This window comes from Trachemys scripta, chromosome 21, assembly GCF_013100865.1.
Source record: "Trachemys scripta elegans isolate TJP31775 chromosome 21, CAS_Tse_1.0, whole genome shotgun sequence".
NCBI lineage: Eukaryota > Metazoa > Chordata > Testudines > Emydidae > Trachemys > Trachemys scripta.
The window spans coordinates 3,583,090-3,608,166 of NC_048318.1; the positions used below are offsets into that span (position 1 = coordinate 3,583,090).

At 48.8% G+C, this 25,077-nt stretch overlaps 1 protein-coding gene and 1 long non-coding RNA gene across 4 annotated transcripts in view; one reads left to right on the forward strand and one right to left on the reverse strand.

The window, feature by feature from the left end:
• LOC117868639 overlaps positions 1-14,779 on the forward strand; it is a 42,936-nt gene extending 28,157 nt beyond the window's left edge. The window contains exons 3-5 of one of the 2 annotated variants that reach the window (XR_004643677.1): positions 2,607-2,739; positions 2,983-3,123; positions 14,662-14,779. This is a non-coding gene — a long non-coding RNA (uncharacterized LOC117868639). Of the gene's footprint in view, positions 1-2,606; positions 2,740-2,982; positions 3,124-4,810; positions 4,939-14,661 lie in introns of those variants that run through there. The other variant, XR_004643676.1, reaches the window with a different exon arrangement.
• Positions 1-25,077, reverse strand: part of KIRREL3 (kirre like nephrin family adhesion molecule 3) — a 708,943-nt gene that overhangs the window by 9,814 nt on the left and 674,052 nt on the right. For both annotated transcript variants that reach the window (XM_034754766.1, XM_034754765.1), the window contains one exon: positions 18,267-18,376. In XM_034754766.1, coding sequence (XP_034610657.1) covers positions 18,267-18,376 — 110 coding nt within the window. The remainder of the gene's footprint in view (positions 1-18,266; positions 18,377-25,077) is intronic.

Genomic DNA, 25,077 nt, shown 5'->3' on the forward strand with positions numbered 1-25,077 from the left:
TTTTTTTTTTTTTGCTTGGGGCGGCCAAAAAGCCAGAGCCGGCCCTGCCCGCGAGCAGGCCATACTGCTTCCCCTGAGTGACAGGAAAACGGCTCTTTGCTTCCCAGCCTTTTCCCACCCAGAGGCTAAGGGTTAAACTAACGACAGCGATCTGTGCCCGACTTTGCTTTTGCAAAGATTGGAACGCAATGTACCTCCTCACTAATCTGAATCTGGCTGCCAACGACGTTTCAAAATCCCAGGCCGGTTTTGGTATTTTCTTAGTGCTGTAATTAACTCCAAAGCCTGTGATTTTTCTGACTCCGGCTCCTCTCAAAGGTTTGAATTCCCGAGGTTTTACTGATCCTGTCTTTGACAGCCTACATCTGACTTTCCAAAGTACCACAGGGGGAGGGAAGGTAGATGGGACAGATCATTATTATTTTTTTCTTTAAACAGCTCCTTTGCTTGCTCCAAGATCTCCTCCTGACTCTTCCCCTCCCAAAACAGGCACCCCTTTCTGAGAGAGAGGGGAGGAATCTGAGTCTATTCTCACAGCCTCATTAGGTTTTCTTTGAAGAATGGCTGGGGCAAGGTACGCATTAATTAGAATATGGCTTTAATTACCCTTCCCTCAGAAAGGTGGGTTTGAATAATTATCAGCCAATTTCTCGGCTCCCTTTTATCTTCTGAGATATTGATTTAGTCTCTACAGTCTTCACATTTTCTCTTTGCTGCTGTAGCCCAGACCTTCTGTTGGAATTACTGCCACTCAATGCCTAATCTAATCTCAATTCTAAATCTACACTAAAGTGCTGATTATTACCGGACTTCTTCTTCTTCTTTTTTTTGCTGGTAAGTGGTAGTGGAAATTTACCCTACAGCACTTTCTGTTGATCTCTGAAAAGCCTTTGATATGGCCATTTAATGCAATAAATTAAGGTACCTGAGTTTTGCTGGAAAAAAGCCTGTAACCTCCATTGATTTACCAGGGTAAATACATGTGTCACAAAGTATTAAATTCAGGGCAGATAAAATACCAAAAGGAGGAATGCTCGCTCTATTGACTGCATGTTGGCTTTAGTGCCATCTTAAATTCTTATGTTAAATTGAAGGGATGCTGTTAAGACCGTTAGATTCCACATTCAGAGCGTGTTTGTGTTACAGCTTTATAAACCTACTCGAAATGTTTCATGTTTTTCTGCTACTTCGGAAAGTGCAGGGTTTATTTTTCTTTAATTTGTGGGGCTTAGCCATTCTCCTGCAGTGTTTGTAACCAAAGACTGCTAGTGTAGGAGAGACTTGGAAGTGCAACTGACTATATGATGAAACTTATCAGTCAAGCTACACTGGCCTAGCTGCAAAAAGCAAACAAACAGCATAGGTGGTGAATTGTAAACCAGGTTTAAAAAACCAACAACAAACTTTTCCATATTAAGAAGCCGAGGCACCATTAGTAACACACGTTTGGGGGTTCTTTTCAATAAATGGCAGTGGTTCTCAAACTGGTTTCTGAATTGTTGCAATGCACTTTGTGTATGATTTTACTCTGTAGTGGCTGTGCAAAGAGAGGGTAAGGGGAGGGATAGCTCAGTGGTTTGAGCATTGGCCTGCCAAACCCAGGGTTGTGAGCTCAATCCTTGAGGGGGCCATTTAGGGATCTGGGGCAAAACAAACAACCAAAAAAACCCCCACCCACCCCCCTGTTAGGGACAGTACTTGGGCCCGCTAGTGAAAGCAAGGGACTGGACTCAATGACCTTGAAAGATCCCTTGCAGTTCTATGAGATAGGTATATCTCCATATATTATTTAAACACAATTGTCTAGCAGCATGCTGAGTGATGTCTGACCATACGGGAAGGATTTAGATACAGATTTATTACCTGTACTGAGATAGCATCTCGGCGCTCCCATCACGGACTAGGACCCTCCGTGCAAACACAGAGCAAAAAGATAGGCCCTGCCCCAAAGTTGTGCTTTACAAACACTGACTGGGTAAGCCATATCACCCTGGGAGGGAGTGGGTGACTATTATCACCCAGAGGGGTAAACTGAGGCACAGAGGAGTTGAGTGACTTCCCAAAGTCACTGTGATTTCATGACAGGGTTGGGGGTACACGCAGGCATCCTATTGCCCAGTTCCCCCGACTTCCTTCTTATGAAACAGTCCCCTTTATTCTTCTTTCAGGGGTTGATGTGGTCTTGGGTCCTAACAGTGAGGCTTAGCCAGCTGACGAAACGCTCAAAGTCCGATTCTGTGCCACGTCCACCACATTAATTACAAAGAGCAGCGGCTCTTCACGCCAGTGTGGTAATATTGTCTCTTGTTAGCTGCTCTGACTTCCTAGTGCTGCTAGGGGGCAGTGCACCCCCATTAGCTGAGAGCCGCTTGGGGGTGGGGGGTGTATGAAACCGAGCGAGAGCCCCGTGACAGAGATGAGGGTTCGCGCCAGAAAGGAGCAGTTCATAAAGCAAATTCACATCAGCTAATTTATAATTCCTGAATTAAGCCAGTCATTAACGTGACCTTTATTAACGTTTACACTGTGGCTCAGTTCAGTACAATCTCACTTCATCATTAGCAGTGGGGGGGAAATTCATTTGCTTTCCTTTCTCTCTCTTTCAGCCGACAGTAAATTCGTGGTTCAATGATTCCTGACTAGGCCCTGGTGCAAAGTGATGCCCTGCCCTGCCCCGGACCAGCATCACAGCTGGGCTAGCTCTGAACTGAGAAAATGGATGTTGTGTGCTGATGAAAGGTACCGAATTGTCAGCCCTGGAGCAAGGAGTCCTCCGTTTAGCCACCGAGCAAACCCGGGGTGGGCAGTGCTGGCCTGCCAGAGAACACAGGGCTGGAATGGGCCAAGGAGACAGAACTCAGGCCCCTAGATCCCTATCCCCTCCCTGGCCAGGGCTGGCATGTGTTGGGGGCTTGCCAGGCATCGATGACGCCCGTCCCCCTTTTAACTGAACCGTTCCGATTTCTTTTCCGTCTGCTACAGCACAGACTGGAGAAGGACAGGTTGTGCGAGAGCTGCAGAGCCAGCGTGAACAGCACCCAGATTGCTGCATGCATATCAAACACCATCCAGAGAGCCGGTATATAAATAGCATCTTAATGAGGAGGCGCTTGGTTTAAACAGGTGGGTACATGTATCAATACATGGAGCGGGGCTAGACGTTGATTTTATTCCTACAATTCAGGGGAATTATTTGTGCACATATGGGGAGGTGGGGGCGAGGGATGGAGGTGTGGGCGAGGGATGGAGGTGTGGTGAAGGGGAATGAAAGAGAGAGATGGTCTGAGCACAGGCTTGGGAGCCAGGAACTCCTCAATTCCATTAGCTTTGGCACCGAGGACTGGCAGTTCAGGTTTGGGATTTACTGTCTCTTCCTTGGTTTCCCCACCTGTAAAATGGTGACCACCCGGCTCACCTACCCACTTGGCCCAAAGATGCTGGAAACATTAAGGCTTGTAAAGCACTTGGAGGGAGTGTGGTGTAGTGGTGAGAGCACAGGACTGGAGGTGCAGTTCGGTGTTCTGTGCCTGGCTCTGCCTCTGACTGCTGTGAGACCCCGGGTGAGTCACGTGTCCTCTCTGTGTCCCTGTTTGCCCATCTGTCAGGGAGGGGCTAATACTTCCTATCCTGCGGGTGGGGTGGTTAATGGGCTGATATTTGGAAAGCCCCTGGGATCCTCAGATGCAAGGAGCTATGAGTGCAGAGTGGTATGTTAGTCTTATGAGGCTGGAAAGTGCTAGTTTACTTGACTTACTGCGTTGTCAAGGAGAGACGAGACACTGGGCCAGGGACAGAAATATCTGCATTAAGTGCTGGCAAAAACATCGACGTTACCATTTATATTGAAGAAACGTCATGAAAAGCACAGAAAGGAATAAAGCTGGAGCTGTGCCCATGGGCAGAGGCTTTCCACTGGCACATTAAGGCACCAACCTCATCTCTGGCATGACTCCACTGAGTCTGGTGGCGTTACCTCTTGGGGGCACTTGGGCAGACAGGTTTTGTGCTGAATGCCAGGTGCGTCAAATGGAGAGGTGACCTACGTGGTTCATCGTATGCATCCGTGAGCGGGTGGAACTCTGGCCTGAGATAGCTCAGAGATAGCCCTGAGACACATTTGGTAGGGTTTGTTTTCCCCCCAAAGAAATTATTTGACAAATGTGGATTTTAATTATTTGCTCAGCTCTTTTAGAGACCCCATGGTCCTTTTCATTGTGAAGAGATGGGAATCAAGTGTACCAGGTTCTGCACCAACCATCCTGGACTGTGCAGGATGTGTTGGCGTAGCAGGGGACAGGTCGTGGGCACGTGGATTTCTTGGGAACGATAGAGCAGCCTTGGGGGTTCCTATCTTACACTGGGGTTGAGAATGGTATAGATCAGGCCACAGAATTGGGGAGCCAGAACTGGTTCTCTGACAGCCCCCATATCTCCTGCACCAAGTGGATCTCCATGCAGGGCAGAATATTATGGTGCCTCACAATGCCTCTCTTTCTGCATTGGGAGACACTAGCCAGGCCAGTGGGACTCCACCGGGTCCAGGCTATAGTACTGAGGACTATGCCTTTAAGGGCTGAGTTCCCAGACAGAGTGTCTGGGCTGAGTGCGGTGAAGCTCGTCGTGCACAGCTAGTTGGAAGCAGATCCAGAATAAAGCAGATAATACTTAGCCATGCCTTGAGTGCGGGAGACTGGACTAGAAGACCTCTCGAGGTCCCTTCCAGTCCTACATTTCTATGATACTCACTCCCAAACGTAGGCCGGGATTTGCAGTATTAGGCTTAACTGGAGGTTATTTACTCTATTTCCAGGCGTGCATTGTTCCAATGGGCTGACTCAACCAAGGACAGCGTAGGCTGTGGAGACAGAGCCCCCTTCCAAACCCTAATGATGACCCTTGCGAGTCGAGGGTGGAGGCACAGCTCTAGCTCCAGCGCTAGTCCTGGGAGGTGTGTAAATACCAGGCTTCACCTTGCAGGGCTGGCAGGCTGGAACTTGCACGCAGGATGGACTCCTTTGTCTGTAGCTGTCTCACTCCTGCTGAGTCCCATGTATGACCCGAGAGAGAGCTCACGCTCGAAGCAAGCCCAGTTCAGAGTAGATGGGTCCGCAGGGCAGAGGGAGCAAGGAGCTAGGATGTGCTTTATTTAATAGCTAATATTCTGTCCTTGGCCCTCTCCTTGGTGGCAGCAAGGGAGAGCTTTGACGGAGCGGCACTGCGGCGTGCTAATGCCCCAGCTGGACTCGCAGCCCTCTGTTGTTCCCATGACCAGCAGAAGGGCTTTCTCTGTGAGCCAGTGAGTGGGAGTTTTGCTCTGTTAGTTAAATACACACTTTCTGTGTGTTCCAGCTCTCTGCCAGTGTCTGGCCCTGGGTTCCTGGCCACCATACGGACTAAGACACCGATATGCTTTTGTCCTGTGGTCATGCTGTTGTCACACAGATGGCTGGTGATAAAGCTACCCACAGTGGCTGCCATGAACTTATTGCCTGGACTGCTGAATTCAAGGGCATATCTGGATCTTGGGAACACTAAGACAGTCCCTAGTTCTGCCTGGCAGCACTGTCTGCCAGCAGCTGTTGTCTGTCATTCTCGGGACTAGTCATGGCTGCTCAGGGAGCCATCCGGAGGACCCATCCCACGGCTTGCGCTCCCACGGCCAAGGCAACAGTTGCTGTTTGAGGCGGCTGTTGTCAATTTTCCCCTTCCAGCTCGGATGCCTCTGCTGTTGGTTGGATCTGTTTTTGCTAGAGAAATTTACAGCTCTTGGCCGAACCAAGCCTAGTGCTTCAGGGAGGACTTGGCCAGGTGCATTGTGGGAGAGGTTTTGGACTGGCTGCTGCTGGAAGCAGAATACCCCACGAAATGGCTGGTGCTCCTCTGAGAGGGAGGCAGGTGTGTCATTGTCACTAAGGCAACCACTTAGAGGAGCCAACGTAGGACCAAAGCGAGCCTGGGCATGTGCAGGGACGGGGGAGAAGGTGCAAAGAGCTATCCCCTCCCATTGGGTCCCTGTGCCAAAGCTATGTGGGTAGCATGGACACTGCTCCAGGGGTAGGGAGGGACAGGGGGCGAGTGGCGACGCTCTCTGGTTGAGTTAGCACCTGATGAGCGCCCACCTAAGGAAGTACGATGGAAGCCATTTGCAGAGCACCATCATTCACATGCTCCTACCAAAGCCAGACACCAGGCTACGTGTTTTCCATTTGTTAACTGTTTACACACATCGCACACAAACTACATTAAAAGAACATTTTTAAGGTTGCAAAGTCAAGCACTCAGAAGTTAGAAAATGCCAGAATTAAGGTGGCCTGGGTGACCTTTATTTGGCCCCCTTTCATCTATGCATCTGTATAGGACACGACCTCATACTATTTCCCACAGTCCCACTCCCGGTATCCCCCTGGCTCTTCATCCCATCAGTCTCCTTCTCACCCATAGGCTTCCAATCCCCCTCATTTCCCATGCCTGGTTCCTGTCCCAGTCTCTCCCCAGCCCAACTCTCCGGCTCCACCTCCAGTCCCATTCTTCCCTCTCCAGGCTCTTTATCTCAACCTGCTCCCCCCACCTCTTACCCCAGGTCCAGCTCTTGTCGCCTCTGCATTCAAATCCGGCAGCTTTCTTAGCTCAGTTGGGAGGGGGGAATCAATGAGCGCACAGGAGAAACAGGTTCCCCGGTCTCTGTTCTGGTGTCTGGACCCAGCCTGGAGCAGCCCAGAGCTACAATTGTATGGAAAGTCTTGCTCAGCATCAGGATGGAGCATTCTCCGTGCAAATGGAAACTTCAGCGATTATAACTCTGAAGCTCTAGCAAGTAGCTGTGGCGCATGTGCGAACTGCACTATTTCGAAAGCTTATAATTTGGGTGGGTTTTCACAGTGATGGCAAAAGGCCAATCCCGGCCACCCAGGCCACCCCCTGCCTGCCAAATTTCAAGTCCCTGCTCCAAAGCATGAGGGCAGTAGCACTGCCCAAAGGAAAGGGTGCCAGAATTTTTTAACATGGGCTAAACAACATATGGCTTGGGAAACGTCAGGCCAAATGGTAAAGTTTGGCCGAGTTATATACCACTGAAAATAGCATCTTATAACGGGAAGTGTCAGCAACTTTAATAAGCACTCGTGCTGGGGGTGTTCACTGCATACCAGCCCTGAAGGGGTTAAAGTTGCTCAGAAGGGGCCAATTAACTTTGTAGGCTGCACCTGGGGGCGAGCCAGGGCCTGATGAAGGTTAACTGATGATGAAGCCCAGCTAGGCAGGAACAGGCTGGGCTTGTATAAAGCCAGGAAGATGCGAGCAGAAGGGGGCTGAAGGGAGAGATTCTGTAGTTGGTGTCTAGGCACAGGGAGATGGGAAGAGGGAGCAAAAGCCCTGGAATCCTGTCTTTGATGGAAAGGGTTTGTCCAGAGGAGTTTCAGGGAAGAGAGCCTGTGGAGGAAGCCCAGGGAGAGATCAGTGAGGGTTGAGACTGTGCAGACTTTGGCTACTGACTATAAGGTCCCTGGGCTGGAACCCAGAGGGGGCCTGGGCCTGGGTTCCCCTAGCAGCCACTGGGAAGTGGCTCAGGACTGTTGAAGGTGGCATCTGGACAGTTGGTCTAGCAAGATGTCGATACCCTGGAAGGGCTGAAGTCCTGGAGAGTGAGAGAGGCTGCAATGTGAGTAGTGCCCCCTTCCATCACTCACTCAAAGGGCAGGAGAGCTGATCCCACAACCTGGCCATACGGAGGCCCAACAGTGGTGAGTGAGACCCTGTTATAGCCCTGTATGTAACAGAGGCACAGAGCATGCTCATCTCAGGAACTTTTCAAGGGAGGCAGAGCTCCCATTCTAGTGGGGCTGCCCCAGGATGAATTCTTGCTGAGTCAGCTAGAATCCATCTGGGGGTCTTTGTCTGGAGGCAGGCAGTTCCTGAGACGATCAGCAGTGACTTGAAAGCCACCACCCTGCTTCCTGTCTAGTCATCTGACATATCATTACCATTGCATCAGCGCACCTCACAATACCTCTCTGGGGCAAGGCCATGCGATGCTGTGTAGAATCATAGAATATCAGGGTTGGAAGGGACCTCTGGAGGTCATCTAGTCCAATCCCCGGACAGATTTTTGCCCCAGATCCCTAAATGGCCCCCTCAAGGGTTGAGCTCACAACCTTGGGTTTAGCAGGCCAATGCTCAAACCACTGAGCTATCCCTCCCTCCAAGATCAGGCACATAGCATGGGCTAGAAGAGGAAGTTGAATCCAGGCTCCCATGGTAGTGCCTTAACCACTGGGCCTTCCTGCCTCTTTCCGGGCTAGCTATAGGCTGCCTGTCTGAGCCGTGTGCAATCTAATCCTTTGCATGCTGAAGGATTCACTCATTTAATGCTGCAAAATTAAGCAGTTTTCATCTGGGGTGTTGAATTCAACCGACCGGATATTAAATTCTTTGGCTTCATTATTGAAGACAATATGTTTTTAAAAGAGTTCTCCCTGCAGATTGCCATGTCAGGTCCCTAGCCGATAGGAAGTGATGAATTCATCCAGATTGGCACATTCAAAGTTACACACCTGCCGAGACCTGAGATGTATTTTTTTTTCCTGGAATTTAATTATAATGTTTCCTGCTTGTAGTATAATTGGATGACACTTCTTGGCGGCTTTAAACTTGTGCAGGTCAAAACCTAACAGAGCGGCTGGATGTTGGTTAATAGATTCCAAGGGCTGCGGCTTTGTCTGGTTCCCTGATGAAGGCTCACTTTGGGACTGGCAGCGGTAAAAACAAACAAAAAAACCAAAAACCCCAGTGGAGATTTTCAAAGCCGGCTAGAGATTTATCTGGGCAGTTGGGTGGATAACAAGGATATTCAAAGTTAGAGTGGTAAATAATAAAACCAAGCCTTAGACGGGATATAAAAACCCTATTTCCACGTTGAACCAGCCCCTAACTCTTAAGGTTTGGGGAGAGGGGGGGTTATCCCACATCTTCTTACTAGATGGATCATGGAGCTGATCCTGGCGTTTCTTATGTTGAATGCAGGAACACGAGAACAACATCCAGATGGGACAAATTAAGTCCTGCAATAAGCTGATTTTTTTTTTTTTTTTTTTTTTTTTTTAAGGTGAGCACTTTTCTTCCATCGTGGAACCAGGGAACAAAGTTCTTTCTATAAATAATTAAATATGCCTTTGGCCAGAGAGAGAGAGAGCGAGCCAGACTGGCACTATAGCCCAGGGGATAGGACTCTCACCTGGCACGTGGGCAGCCCAAGCTATTTAATTTATACAAGGTGGAATCTCTTCAACAGGAAGGCTAATCTTGGAATTCCCAAGTGGTCAGGGTGCTGTCTTTAGAGATCACAAATGAGTTCAAATCCCTCCTCTAAATCTGGCAGAGAGGGGCTGTGAACCTGGGTCTCCCACAGCTTGGGTTAGTGCTCTGATCACTTGGCTAAAGGGGGCTTCCAACTCCTTATTTTTTTGGGAGAAAGGGTTAGGCCCCTAATCCCAGGAAAAAGTCCATGGCTGAAAATCCCAAGTGGAGATAGGCGAGGGATATGGCCTAAGCCCCTCTGAGGCTACTGGCAGCTCCTCACTCAGTGTGCTGGCTTTTGTGGATCTCATTCTTAGGTGCTTAAGTCTCCCTGGGCATCGTACAGGGAGCCTGGGTGCCTGACTTGTGGCTGTGCACCTAACCCTAACTGGGTGCCATTCTGAGCCTACGTCATCTTGTGGATCTAGCTCTATGTATTAGTTTCCACAGAACCATACGGTTAGAAGGGCCCGCCAGGCCATCTAGTCTAACTCCCTGTCAAGCTGCAGGATTTGTTGTGTCTAAACATCAAAGGCAGACAGCTATCCAGCCTCCTTTTGAAAACTTCCGGTGAAGGAGCTTCCATGACCTTCCTAGGCAGTCTGTTCCATTGGCAAACTGTTCTTTCAGTTAGGAAGTTTTTCCTGAGATTTAATCTAAAGCTGCTCTGCTGTAGTTTGAACCCATTGCTGTTTGTCCTGCCCTCTGTGGCAAGAGAGAACAATTTTTCTCCATCTTTTGATGGCAGCCTTTCAAGCATCTGAAAACTGCTATCTACGCTCCACTTTTCCAAATTAACCATACCCAGTTTCTTCAGCCTTTGCTCATATGGCTTGTATTCCATCCCTTTGTTCATCTTTGGTGCTCACCTCTGGATCCTCTCCAGTTTCTCTACATCCTTTTTATACATTGGTGACCAAAATTGAACATGGTACTTCAGCTGAGGTCTAACCAGTGCTGAGTAGAGTGATACTATCACCTCCTGTGACTTGCATGCTATGCCTCTGTTAATGCAATCTAAAATTGGATTTGCTTTTTTTGCAACAGCATTGCATTGCTGACTCATGTTGAGGTTGTGATCCACAACTCCCAGATCCTTCTCAGCCAGTTAGCCCCCAAGCTGTATTTCTGCATTTGTTTTTTCTTCCCTAAGTGTAGCACCTTACATTTGTCTTTGCTGAATTTCATTTTGTTTTCTCTAGCCCAGTTCTCCCTTTGAATTTTAGCTCTATCTTCCAAGTATTGGCAACCCCCTCCTCCCAGCTTTGTGTCATCTGCAAATCTGATTAGGACCAGCAGCTTTCTTGGTAACAGAAGGGACAATCTTTAACAGGGCAGAATGGCCAGTATCCAAGGTGTGCCAAACATTGATGAGGTCCTTTGCAGGTCTGAGGCATCAAGTGACCAGGACTGGCTCTTGCACTGTAAAGCAAAGCTGGTGAGGCTGAGTCACTTTGTCACGGAGAGGACACGTTCTCCGTGCCAGAGGTGGGAACAGAACTAAGGTCTCTTGCCTCTATGCACTAGATTATGCTGCTCCCTGTATTAGAGCTGGAAGAGATCTGCTAGGTAATTCAGTCTATCCCCCTAACCCAATGCATGATGACTGACTCCAGTACACAGTCCAGTGCTTTGTCCAGTCTGGATTTAAAATGTTGATGAGGCTGCACCTCTTCCCTTGAAAGACAATTCCATAGCCTGATACATTTCACCATCTGGAAACGTTTCCCGATACTTCAGTGTCAATTTGCCCTTTCTGATTTCATCCCTTTCCCCCTAGTTCTACCTCTGTAGCCACCCTAACAAATCCCTCTGGTCTCAGTGGTCTGCCAGCCTCCCTGCTGTGATGTCCCAATGTACGTTGCCTCTTAAGTCCATGCTCCCCCATGCTGTGTGGCCCTTCTCTAAACACCCTCTGAGCATTCCCACTTCTCAATGCTCTCTGGTGGTGGACATCATATTCCCCATGAGCTCTCTCAGAGCAATGTACGGCGCGATCATCATCCCCCAAACTTATGACCCAAAGCCTCTAAAGTTCTGCCCAGAATTGCACTGACCTTTTCTCCTACCGTCTCTCACTGCAAACTCCTTTCTGCTGTCACCCCAAGGTCTTGCTTGTTCTTCCTGCTTCCAAAATCTCACCCTCTCATGGAGTCCCTAGAGCCCAAATTATCTCTCCCCACCTCAAGCTGAGTCTCATGGTATTTCCCACCCACATGCCTAACCTCTGTGTCCCTTTGAATTATCACTCTGCCTTCCCTGATGTTCACACCTCACAAGCTAATACCAGCTGTGAATTTCTTCAACATGCTGAGTACTCTCAATAGAGCTCATTAATGCAGATGTTAAATAAAACCACTCACTGCATCATCAACAACAGAGCGTCCCACTGGATGACATCTGCCCCCCTCCCCCACAACTCGATATAGTGCTGTTTATCATTAGCCTTTTTACTGGCCTTCAATCCACATGCCAGCCAGGGCGCACGTCCAAACCTGTCTGAATTACTTCTATGAGACTTCATGAGATGCTGTGTCAAATGCATCACTGCAAGCGTAGCCCCTCTGTCTGTTAAGTTGTAATTCTGTCAGCAAAGCAATCACGTTTGCCTGGTATGAGCTGCTCCTTATAGCGCCATGCTAAGGAGTTTGCCCTCTCTAAGAATTTTCTCTTGCTATGGATTCCCTGGCTGGCTAGCAATTGCCAGGATTATGCTTTTTCCTTTGCCTGAAAGTTGGTATCATTTGTAATTCTCCAGCTGTCTGTGACCTCCACATCTCTCCCTTGGTGTTTCACAAACAATTACTCATGTGTCTATAAGTTCATTACCATCTTAGGCTATAAATCATGCTGTCTGTCTGTCTGAGTTGCATCCGTGCATCTTGTCTAAGCCCTGCCTCCCCTGCATTGTTATATTATCCATTTTCCAGTATCATCTACGATGTGCCAGGCCCCTGCAGGCAGAAAGCCCCCTTAAAGAAGACAGGCATCGTATGAAGGGTGGGGGAGAAGGACATATGAGCCAGAAAAACACTTTTAGTATCTGTAACGTTACACATGCCCAAGTGGTACAGGCGTGGGATCAGTACATGCACTAAGAGGCTGCATTACTTCTCCCTTACCCCACTTTTTCTTTCTTTCATTGTTCTTGTCAAAGACAGATTTATTTATTTTTAAGTCTGGAGTTCAGGACCTTATTGATTTTTAGAGGCATAACTGATTTCATCCATTGCCTCATTCACCAAAGTGCCTCCTCTCTAATATGCCTTTTACCTTGATAGACGTGTAAAAGCTATTTTAGTGCCCTTGCCGTGTTTGACTTGCTCCTACTGGTTTGGATGGGGGCATGGTCTCGCTTTTCCCTGCACAGCCTTATGGGCCGGATTTTCAAAGGAGCTCAGCACAGTGCGTGAATGCTGACTCAGCCCTTTTGACAATCTGGTCCTTAATTTGGTGTCTTAATGGGACCTGAACTCTACTGAAGATTGGCATCCAGTTGCGGGTGCTGAACACCTGAAAAATCAGACCCCACGTGAGCCCTTTTCCACATCGGGGAGGTTCTTTTACCCTTAGATTTTGAGCCAGTGATTCCCTCCTAAAACTGATCACGCCAACTTTGTCTAAGCATCTAAATAGAATGGAGGCTTATGGGAACCTTTCTGGGTGAGAAATCAGAGTTGGTGTCTCCTGTCCTACATTGTCTCAAGATTTTCCCTAGAGGTCTCTATAGCCACACAACTCTCTATGATTTTTTTTTTTTTCATGATGGCCCCTCTCTCCCCTCTGCCACCCACAACCACCTCACGAGGTGTGAGCACAGTGGTTGGTTTCCCTCTTATGTCCCACCTCATTGCAGCTTGCATCCCTGCCAGTGGGATGTCATGGCTGGTCCTTAGCAAGGACGAATCTGATCTGTCATTCCACTGACAAACTTGGAGTCTCTTGTTAGGAACCTCTTTAGCAGCTGGAGAGTGGCCGTGAAATAGCCTGAGCATGGAGCTGCTGCCTGCTGTTGGAAAGCACAGGGTGTCAGGGGAATCCTGGGGGGTGAACCAGAGGCTCTAACTCTGCCGCAATAGGAGTGGAGTGAGTAAAGGAGGATAAGGAAACATTTGCTAACAGCAAGAGGCTGGGGAATAGTCTCCCCAAGGGACAAAGCATCAGAAAATGGCCTGCTATAAACAATGCTGGACAAACAGGGAGGAATATACAGCAGGGGAGAGACTGTACTTTGCACTGTCCAGAGGTGAAGGGTGTGGCCTTAACTCTGTATCTGCTCCCTCTGTCTGAGTCTTGGGGCTGTAGCATGGTCTAGTAACTGGACAGGGACTTGGGGAAACCTCGATTCAACGCCTGGCTCTCTCAGTGACCTGGAGTAAATCACCTCTTCTCTTTCCCCTCCTCCCGCCTCGTCTAGTTAGCTTGAGCTCTTTGGCGCAGGAACGGTCCCTTACAATGTACAGTGCCCAAGGCAATGTGATCCCGAGCTCAGCTGAGGCCTACTAGCAATAATAGCTACCGAAACAGTTAGCTCTGCGCAGCTGTGGGAGAGTCAGCAATCTTGTTATGCTTTATGCAGTCTTCGCTGATTTAACAGGCAGGATGTACCCAGCGAGGGTTTCAGAGCCCACAATGGATTTGAGACTCTGGTCATTTTTCTTAACTACCAATCTCCTAGCACTGTTATAGCATTTCCCATACACAGGCCTTAAAATGTTTTATAAAGGAGGGTCCATATCATATAGAGTTCTAGATTGTTAAGGCCAGAAGGGACTGTTAAATCCTGTAGCCTGGCCTCCCATGTAGCATAGGCCATTACGTTTCACCTGGTTACTTCTTTATTAAGCCCAATAACTTGTCTTTGACTAAAGCATCACCCAGAAAGGCCCCCAGTGTTGATTTGAAAACTTCAAGAGCTGGAGAAACTGTTCCAAATGGTTAATCACCCTCACGTAAAAGCTTGTGCCTTCTTTCTCATTTAAATTTGTCTGGCTTTAACTTCCAGCCATTAGTTCTTGTTTTACCTTTCTCCACTAGATTAAAGAACACTTTAGTACCTGGTATGTTCTCCTAATGAAGGAGCAGAAATCCTGTAATAAGAATGGCCATACTGGGTCAGACCAATGGGCCATCAACCCAGGATCCTGTCTTCCGACAGTGGCTGGTGCCAGATGCTTCAGAGGGAATGAACAGAACAGGGCAATTATTGTGATCCGTCCCCTGTCTTCCAGTCCCAGCTCTGGCAGTCAGAGGTTTAGAGACACCCAGAACATGGGGTCCCATCCCTGACCATCTTGGCTAATAGCCATTGATGCATCTATCCTCCCTGAACGTATCGAATTCCTTTTTTTTTTTTTTTTTTTAATCCAGGTATAGTTTTGGCCTTCAACATTCCCTGGCAGTGAGTTCCACAGGTTGACTCTGCTGTGTGAAGACATAATCAAGCTGCCTCTGTCTTGCTAATAAACTCACAAATTGAGCTCTTTAACTCTCTCTCCTGTAAGGCATTTTTTTTTCCACGTCTTAATTTTTGTGGCTCTATTCTGCACCCTCTCCAATTTTTCAACATCTTTTTTTAAAAATGTGGGACACCAGACCTGGTCACGGTATTCCCGCCTGGGTCTCATTAATGCCGTCTAGAGAGGTAAAATCCCTGCCCTGTTTATATGCCCAAGGCCCGCATTAGCCCTTTTTGCCACAGCATTGCCCTGGGAGCTCATGTTCACTTGTATGACCCCCTAAAACCTTTTTTCAGAATCACTTTTTCCAGGATATAGTCTCCCATTCCTTGATCCTAGCTGGGTGACCTTGTATTGGGCTGTATGAAAACTAGGGTGACCAGATGTCCTGATTTTACAGGGACAGTCCCGATTTTTTTTCTTATATAGGCTCCTATTACCCCCTGTCCCGATTTTTCACATTTGCTGTCTGGTCACTCACCCTAATGAAAACACATTTTGTAGGAATGGACCTAGCTTAGAAAGCAATCTCTGACTGTCTCCCTCATTCTTAACTACTCTGCAATTCTCTGTGTAATCCATAATCTTATAAGCAGTGACTTTATATTTATATTTACCTCCAGAAAGGAGATAAAAATGTTGAAAAGCATCGGGGACCAGCACCAATCTTTGTGGAATTCCACTGGAAACACCCTTTGTGATTCCCCAATAACAGCTACTTTTTTGACATCTAGTTCCTGATCCATTTAAAGTGGGCTTCACAGGGGTAACTGAATCATTCAGCGGGGATGTGCCTTTCCCCAGATCACATCAACAAAGCCCAGCACAGAACCCTGGCCTCCTGCCTCCCTGTCCCATGGTTGTGCCCTCAGAGGAAGCTGTTTCTCTTAGAATCATCCTCTTCGACTTCTAAAGTCCTTGGGGCAGTGCAGCTGTATCCTTTGCTGTTTGCATAGCTCCTGGCATTCCCAGGGCACTGCTAGAAATAAGTAAATACTGAATAATCTAACCAGAGATCAGACAGGAGAGCCTTGCAATCACATCTCACATTCCTATAGGCCCCCTTTAAGATCTGGGTCAGCTGCTCCACACCCGAATCTTCCAATGTAGCTTGTCTTTGCTATATTTGATTTTAGCTCGTCCCTCCTGTGCTTCTGTATGGGGGAAAGTGTGTTAGCACCTTGGAGAATTACGGCCTAAACATAAAATTCCCCATTCAGTTAGCGGCCATTCTAGCAGAGTGTCAGAATAATGAGCAGTAGCCGATCTCTGCACTCTTTCAGCTTTCAGACTGATTTTAAGGCTTCCTAGCCATATATATCTATGTACAGTCTAAAATCGATTCTGCCCATCCCACAAAACTCTATCTCAATCTGGTGCTTCCACTGATAATTCAGAGAGCAGCCTTCTGTGCAGGAAGAGTGAATGCACAGTGACAAGCCCTGGCTGGGAATTTAAAGCGGTATGGGTGGTGGGGGAATATCCCATCTCACCAAACCACTGTGCAAACATCCAACAAACTGTCTGTTTGCATTTCCCTTTATCTTCTGCTCTAGTTGTGGGTCAGTTTTCTTTCCCTATTTGTTTTGCTTGTTAGTCATTTACAACATGACGCTAACAAGACCGAGCTGCTCTTGGACACGGAGAACAGCAGAGGCATGAAGGAGCTCATCCTACCCATGCAAGGTTGAGCCCAGGAAATTCATCTAGGAGGCTCCCCTGGGTTCTTCCATTGGCAGTGGGGTTTACCCATCCTGCAGGAGAAATCTTGGATCAGGTCCATGAATGCCCAGTGTCTCCTGTGACTACAGCAGCTCAGGTTCACACTTGCCACCCCCTCATCCGATTCAGCTCCCTGCCTGTGGCTGCCTCTCTCCCAACTTTTTCACAGGGCGGGTGGGTTCCCCACTGTGGATGATGCAGCTGAAGAAAATGTAGCACAGACTCAAGCTAGGATAACTTCCCCAACAATCCCCATGGAGCATGATGTATGTATCCCTAGACTGCTTCCTCAACCACATAGATCTCCAACTCTGGGCAAATGGAGTGGAGGTGGCTGCAGCCCCAAACCCTACCATCCCCCATTTCTGCACAAGCAGGGGAAGATCTGTGGATGGCGGTTTCCCCTCCACACACTGGCTATTGGCCCCCAGTTATAAAGACCTTTAATAGCAATAATTCTCCCTAATCAGGTGCCGATTGCTGTGCAGTCACCGTGGCTTATGGAATCTTGATTTGAGGGGGTTGAACTAGCAGATCCAGCAAGTCCCTGGGACACAGACTGTACAGACCATGTTAGTGCAAGTTTATGCCATGCCATTCCAGTCACTACACTCCAGCCATGAGCTACGTGGGGGAGGAAAGGGAGAGTTGTGGCTCTGTAACCACCCCTACACTGGGCCTATGCTGAGACTGGCAAGTCGGCTGCAGACCCCTTTTTTCCTCTCAGCTAGACTAAGTTGCCCATTCCCACCAGCTCATTTCACAAAGCTCCCCAACAGCCTTCTGTTGGTAAGGACGTTCCATCACAAATGACTCTGGATAGTTTTGAACCCACGACTTAGGGTACGTCTATACTGCAAAAAACACCTCCCGTGGCAAGGAGACTCAGAGCCCAGGTCTACCAGCTCAGGCTTGTGCTAGGCTGCTAAAAATAGCCATTCCTGCTTGGAGTGGAGCTCAGGCTCTGAAACCCAATGCTAGCTGGATTTTTGTTGCAGGTTAGACATACTCTTAGAGGTCAGAGCCCGCCCTCAGTTTGAGCCACTCAGTCCACTGTAGTAACCCCCATTGGTAACAGGCCAGGGTCTCCTGGAGGTCTTTATTGACCCAGAGGACCCAAATTCACATGTCCCCAGAAAGACAGCACCTCCAGCTGCCCAGGGCTGTCTAGCATCGTGGTGGGGCATTGGCTCGCTACTGTCTGAGAGGAGTGCGCCTCCACCCGACTCACCCATGCCACTTCATGCAGTTCTCCTAACTCTCCCAGGAACACTGATGCCTCAGCTAGTGCCACCTAAGAGGTGAGCGCCTGCAGCTGCCGGTAATGACCTGGACAAGTGGCATGCTGGGAGGGCAGGACACTACCAAAATTAACAACCTCTACCTGCAAATGACTACATGCAAATACGCTTCTTGTGCACATATAAATCTCCAAGGCTTCTTTTCAGCCTAGCACAGTTGTTCCCCACTAATTAGTTGATTATTATATATTGTTCAACCTACTGTGCCTCCATTTGCAGTTTGCAGCAATTTCCTTATTGAGGTGGCAAACTTTCCTTGCAATTAGCCCTGTGGGCTGCTGAGCTATGCTAATAAACCTCTCCCGGCTCTTCCTCTTCATTAGCAAAGTTGCACGCGAGGAGTTTTTATGGCAGTGAAACTTACAAGTCGTCGTGACAGGTGCGAGATTTTGGCAGAGCAGCCATCGCCTTCGGCAGGCGTTAGTGCACCGACCTATACGTGCCTGCCCTCATTATTGTCAAAGGTTACACGGAGTGACACAGAAATCCTTACCAGGAGCTGCTTGATAGTCGGGTGTTCTTCCGTCTCTCTGCCTGAGGCAGGCTCCTTATGTACAATCTCTACGCGGATATCGTTCTTGGCCGAAACCACGCCTTTCAGATCTGAGCAAAGAGAGAGCGAAGATGTTACTTGCATGCTGTCATGACAGCCGAGCAAACTCCCTCCCGACATATGTGATTATCAGTAACAACTGTCAACATAAATAGATCCTATAGGAAAGAAATTGACTCTCTCAGTGACATGTTCTTTGTTTGCCATTTGCAACTGGCGAACTGCAACCTGTTTTGCAAACATTAATTGAACTTTGCAACGTTTGACAAGGTACTTAAATATATGTAGAGGTTGATTAGTACACCACTGAAATGCAGCCACCTCTGAGGTGGAGCATAGCAGTTATTTAACAGTGCAAAGCACAGCTTCTTGATGACAGGAAGTGAGGAATTATAGTGTGTCCAGTTGAATATAATCCTTTAGATCAAGTATTGGAGGCCTGTAGCCTAGAATTAGAAGTTCAGTCTCTGTTCATGAGCGAGGGTGAGGGATTATCATGGTACCAGCTTTGAAATGATGGAAGGTTCATAATGGTGATTCTAAAAGGGTTAGAGCATCTGGGAGCTAGGCAGTCTGTGTGTGCATCCATGTTGACCTGAAGGATCAAAATGTGACTTCTACAATACCAGCAAGAAGCAGAATGCAAATGGGCCACTGAAGCTTTCCAAAAAGAACAGGAGTACTTGTGGCACCTGAGAGACTAACAAATGTATTTGAGCATAAGCTTTGTGGGCTAAAACCCACTTCACTTTTAGCCCAAGAAAGCTTATGCTCGAATAAATTTGTTAGTCTCTAAGGCTAGGTCTACACTACCCGCCTGAATCGGCGGGTAGAAATTGACCTCTCGGGGATCGATTTATCACGTCCCGTCGGGACGCGACAATCGATCCCCGAATCGACGCTCCTACTCCACCAGCGGAGGTGGGAGTACGTGCCGTCGACAGGAAGCCGCAGAAGTCGATTTTGCCGCCGTCCTCACAGCGGGGTAAGTTGGCTGCGATACGTCGAATTCAGCTACGCTATTCACGTAGCTGAATTTGCGTATCTTAAATCCACTACAGGGGGGAGTCTAGATGTACCCGATGCCACAAGTACTCCTGTTCTTTTTGCGGATACAGACTAACATGGCTACCACTCTGAAACCTGAAGCTTTCCAGTGTGTGATACTGGAGGAATGTGGGCACGGACATAAAGTAATCTCCAGGGGTTACAAAAGGACAAGCCTCAGTTTTTACTTTCTCTGGTAGCATACTTTCACCCAAACCTCTGGCACCTATAACACTGGACTGGGAGTAGAACTGGGCAGGAGTTTTTCAATGGAAAATGCTGATGTGTCAAAATCACTACGTTGCTGTGCAGAAATTTCTGGTCAAAGCCAGTGAAAGCGAAGAAGCAAGAGACTGCAAATGGCCAATAGCTGAATGGTTACACACCCCGCTCCCCCCATCCATCCACACCCCCGATTTCAGAAGCTCTAATTATGTTCCAATGCAGAACAAAATCAAATTCCAAAACCCCAGTGTTTTGCAAACCAGAATTCTTGTTTCCTAGCCGGCCCGAACTGAGAGTTAAAATAGATATTTTCATGCTACTTCTGGCACATCCTCCTTTCGCTTGGGTTGAGAAAAGCCTTCCCAATGTTCTTCAGGTCCTGGATGATACTAGAGCATGGAGAGGCCTTTGCAACAAGGGGCTAAGTAATGAACAAAGAGTTAGCCACTGTTTTGGGAACCCCAACTGAGGCACGTGCAATTGCCCTACAGCCCCACATGCATTAGTACAGCATTAGGAAGGGAAATGGGATTTAGAGGCAAGGTTGTTTCGGGAACAACTACTTCCTTTTGGTTTCCCAAAGGACGGCAGTAGCTCTTTGAAGAATCTGTTTTGAAAAATAAAACCAAAGCCCCAAACAGCAGGCCTTAAAGAGAAGAAAGCTGAGGCTGAGATGGCAAGCAGCGATGGACATGAATCTAAACAGCCCTAAACTTTGAAGTTTGGCTCCAGACTGAGAGCTGGATCTGCATAACAGACTGGCGCTTGTCTCTCCAATGGGTTGAACCAAACCCCTAGGTTCTACCACTACCTAACCTTTGACCCCCTTCAGATCTGCACCCAAACGTGCTCAGGCCTCCTCTAACAATGATACACTTAGAACCAACTAGATTTTGAAGGTGTTCCAAAGAGATCCATTTAGTTAAATGTCCTATGCCACTGAGCTGAGCAGCAGCTGAGACCCACTTGATGCAGGGCACTCAACGGTTTGTAGAATTTTTTGGCCACTACTGAATTGGGCTGATTTGAACCTATTATAGCTGAAAGGCTCCTTAGCTTGTTATCTCCTCCTCTGAGTCATTCCATCACTCTCATTCTATACTTTCCTGTAACCCTCGCCTGATAACGTATTCCTCTAAATCCAAATCTCGCCCTCTACCCCCGCCTCAGGCTGGCATGCAGGTAAGCCCCTGAAAGCAGCAGCATGGAACGTTCCAAGCCTTGAGATGCTAGAAGAATGATTTCGCTCTGTTTTTTCTGTCGCGGTTTCTTGTAGCTTCCTTTTTGCTGTCCTAGAGTAAGAATAATGTTCCTCGGGCCGAGGCCACCGCATTTAATCACAAGGAAAAGCCAATTATTACCGCGTAGAGCCGTTTCTCAGGGGGTTACCCTTAAATAACTTGTGGACTGGTCTTGTCATAAAAGAAACAATAACAGAGGTGTATTAAACTAGTTTAAAAGAATGGCCCCCCCGGGTAACTCTCCGCTTCCTGTATCTGTAATTTGTTTGTGATGTGCTTTGCTGCTTCTGCGTAAAGCAGGAACAGGAATCGCCTGCCCTAATCCCCGCTGTACAGGCCATAGCTGCGTCAGGCTTTTCCCGCTCTCTTGAGAAGAAATAGGGTCCAACTAGCAGATTTCAAGAGCACCTCAGCTCCGCGATGGAGAAACTCTGACTTTGTTACTGGGTCACCTAGCGCCTTCCGTGAGAAGCAGCACAGGATTGTTTGCTGCAGCTCACACTAGTATTGTTTTAAATGATTCAACCAAGAATCCCTTCATTAGCCTCCTGGAGAGACTAATCTACCATTTTCGTCCTGGTCTACACTAAAAAGTGAGGCTGGTGCAGCTACGTCACTCGGGTCTGAAAAAATCAATGGGAGAATTCTTCCGTCAACCTAGCTACTACCTCTTTGGGCGGGGAGGTATCTATGCCAACAGGAAATCCCCTCCCGTCCCTGTAGTGAGGGTCTACACCAGAGGTGGGCAAACTACGGCCTGTGGGCCACATCCGGCCCGCCGGACTGTCCTGCCCAGCCCTTGAGCTCCTGGCCGAAGATGCTAGCCCCTAACCCCTCCCCTGCTGTCTCCCCTCCCTCGCAGCCTCAGCTCGCCATGCCGCCAGCGTTCTGGGCGGCGGGGCTGCGAGCTCCTGCTGGGCAGCGCAGTGACGTGGCTGGCTCCGGCCGGGCAGTGCGGCTGCCAGTCCTGCTGATCTGAGTGGCATGGTAAGGGGGCAGGGAGTGGGGGGGGGTTGGATAAGGGGAAGGGGGTCCCAGGCAGCAGTCAGGGGACAGGGAGCGGTTGAATAGGACGGAGGTTCTGGGGGTGCGGGGCTGTCAGGGGACAGGGAACAGGGTGGTTGGATAGGTGTGGGAGTCATGGAGGGCCTGTCAGGGGGTGGGGAGATGGATAGGGTTAGGGCAGTCAGGGGACAGGGAGCGGGGGGGTTGGGTAGTGTCCCGGAGGGGGGCGGTTAGGGGACAAGGAGCAGGGGGGATTGGATGCGTCGGAGAGTCTGAGGGGGGCAGTCAGGGGGCGGGAAGTGGGAGGGCGTGGATAGGGAGTGGGGGCCAGGCTGTTTGGGGAGGCACAGCCTTCCCTACCCGGCCCTCCATACAGTTTCAGAATCCTGATGTGGCCCTCAGGCCAAAAAGTTTGCCCAACCCTGGTCTACACCGAAGTGCTACAGAGGTGCCACTGTATCATTTCAACTGTAGACAAGCCCTTATTGTTAGGGAATTACTGCTGCTATTCAGCCCAAATCTGTCTGTCTAGCCAATGGGATCTTTGCTAATTTCATCCCATTATCCAAAATTATAACTAAGGCTCCGTGTTTGTCCCGGAGGTCACGGAAGTTACAGATTCAGTCCTCTAGAGGCAAATGCCCTCAACTGGACATCTGCAAAGTGCATGCAAGATTTGGTGAAATGACTATCACTCCCTTACAGAGCAGATCTGCTCTGTAAAAATGACATGCTAAAAAGAGGGAGATTCCATATTTAGTGTCTCTCATTGACTCCACTTTAACTGTATCCAGCTTACATGATTAATTGTTGCCAGCCCTATAAACTACCTCTGGGATCTGAGAGTCAAGCTGGGTTGTTTTGTTTTATCACCAGTACTAAAAGTTCTACAGGCCAACTCCTTCCCTCAGCGACACCCATGAAACACTAGAGCCTTCAAATTAAGTCACCTGTGGGACCCCCATTGCCTGCAGGTGTAACTGATTGGAACTTGGTAAACCATTCTGTTGCTAATGCACAAAAAGAAACAGATTCCTAGTGACCTGTCCCAGAGCTGAGCTTGCTCTGCTGGGCTAACAGCAGCACAAAACAATAAAATGTACCTATGTCACTAAAGGCAGCAGCTCTGATGCTGAATACAAGCCGAGCAGCTCTGTTGAGTAGGAAGGTGCCATTTTTGCACACTAGAATCCCTTTGTTCCAATGCCCCTCCCCCAGAGAAGCTCTATTCTGGGGCTCCAAGCACAGTTTTAGGGGATACACGCTGGACCACCTTTGCCAGGGCTTAGCAGCCACTATCAGGGACAAGTTATCCAGTGCCCTGCACCCAGGAGCTCCCATCATGACACACTGGGCCACATTTTCTGAAAACGTGCACCCAAGTCTTTTAAAAATCTGCCCATTTATAATGGGAGCTAGGGATCTTTTGAAAATCTGGTCCCGTATGCGCAGCTGTTTCACAGCCAATTCTGGCTTTAAACCACCCCTCTGTGCCATTTTGTCCATGAGGCAAGCCAGCCTAGTCAACCATCAGCCATATCACTGCAACCCCAAGCATGGCCGCGAAGCACAAAGGTTACACGCAGCCCTTCCTCTGGCATTCTGAGCGGTGCACTTCATTAGCACAATTGCCTCCCACCAAGGCCGGCTCCAGCCACCAGATGACCAAGCACGTGCTTGGGGCGGCACCTTGGGGGGGGGGGGGGGAAGGGCTGAGGGCGGCGCGGCGCTCAAGTTTTTATTTATTTATTGGTTCGTTGGGGCAGCGCTGGAGGGGTTTTTTTATTGTTTCCGCGCGCAGCGCTCAGGGGAACGGGGCTTTGGGCAGCACAGCGCTCGGGGGGAGCTTGGCGCGGCGCTGGTGGGGCAGGGGCTGGCACGGCGCTTGGAGCGGAGGCGGGGGCTTCGGGCAGCACGGCGCTTGGAGGGGGCGGGGCTTCGGGCGCCGTGGTGCTTGGCAGCACGGGGAGGGGTTCGGCTGTGCGGCGCTGGCGGGAGAGAAGGGGGCGGTGCTCTTCTTTTTTGCCTGAGGCGGCAAAAAAGTTAGAGCCGGCCCTGCTCCCACACACACTGTTTATCAAGTGCCAGCCCAACTAAGTGGCTGTGCAGCAGCGTCCCTGTGACAGCATCTGCTGCCTGAGCAGGCTTTAACCCCTCAAAGCTGTTTAAACAAACTGGAGAGAGCTCCCTTCTGTCTGAGTGGGGAACAGAACTGTTGGAGCAGGTTCCCAGATGGAAGGCAGGCTGTGTGACAGATGGCTGCACAGGAACAAATGCCCTGCACTGAGCTTGGGCGTTTGATCTCTTTTCCTCATTTATTTATTGATTTTGGACCATGATCTGAACCTCTTTTGGCTTCGGCCCGTTAAAACTGAAGTTATTGAAAGGAAATCTCGCTTTTTGGCTAACGTCAATTACATCTCTGATGTGCCTCCACCAGAGGACTCTCGCCTAGCTTTGTAGGGGGACAGGCTCTGTGATCTAACTGGCATGCACCAAGCTTAAAACCAAGGCGCACCGGAGTCCCAGTTAAGAGTATGGGAGGCCCAGGTTGGACGCCAATCCTGCCTAGATGTTTGCCTGGAGTTGAGCAAAGTATCTATTGACACATGGCCCCAATCACTGTATTACCTGCATGCCTCTAACATTAATGGCTTTATCCTCCACACCCATGTGAGATGGAGAAGTATTATCACCCTCATTTTACAGATGGGGAAACTGAGGCATGGCCAGATGAAGTGATTTGCCCCAGGTCACACGGAGAGTTCATCCTAAAATGCATGTGTTAGCCTTGTATGTGAAGTTCTGAATTCCCGCCATATAATGTAATTAGACCACGTTTAAGAAGACAGCCTAGCCTAGGTAAAGGTGATAAGAAGGGCTGTCCTAGACAAAGGACCATTTCCATATTAGCCATAAACAAAGCTAGCAAGCAAAACTAGTGGGGTTTGCTTTGAGCCTGAACTCAAGCGCCAGAAAATTAACATGGCTCCTGCACCCCAGAGAGGCCCAGGAGACTGAACTCCCAGGAGGCCTCCCTGTCTTTGAAAACAAATGCAATTCTTTGCGAGTATGAGGGACAAAGAGATGCCAGCTTCATCTTATGAAGATAAGGGAAACCAGCACCTCGTACTTCTGTGGACGGTCCTGACAGAGAGACAGCCATGCTGGACCAAAAGTAATTGGTGAGCGAAACCATCTTAAACAAAGTCTGTAGCTTCCTCCATTAAGTT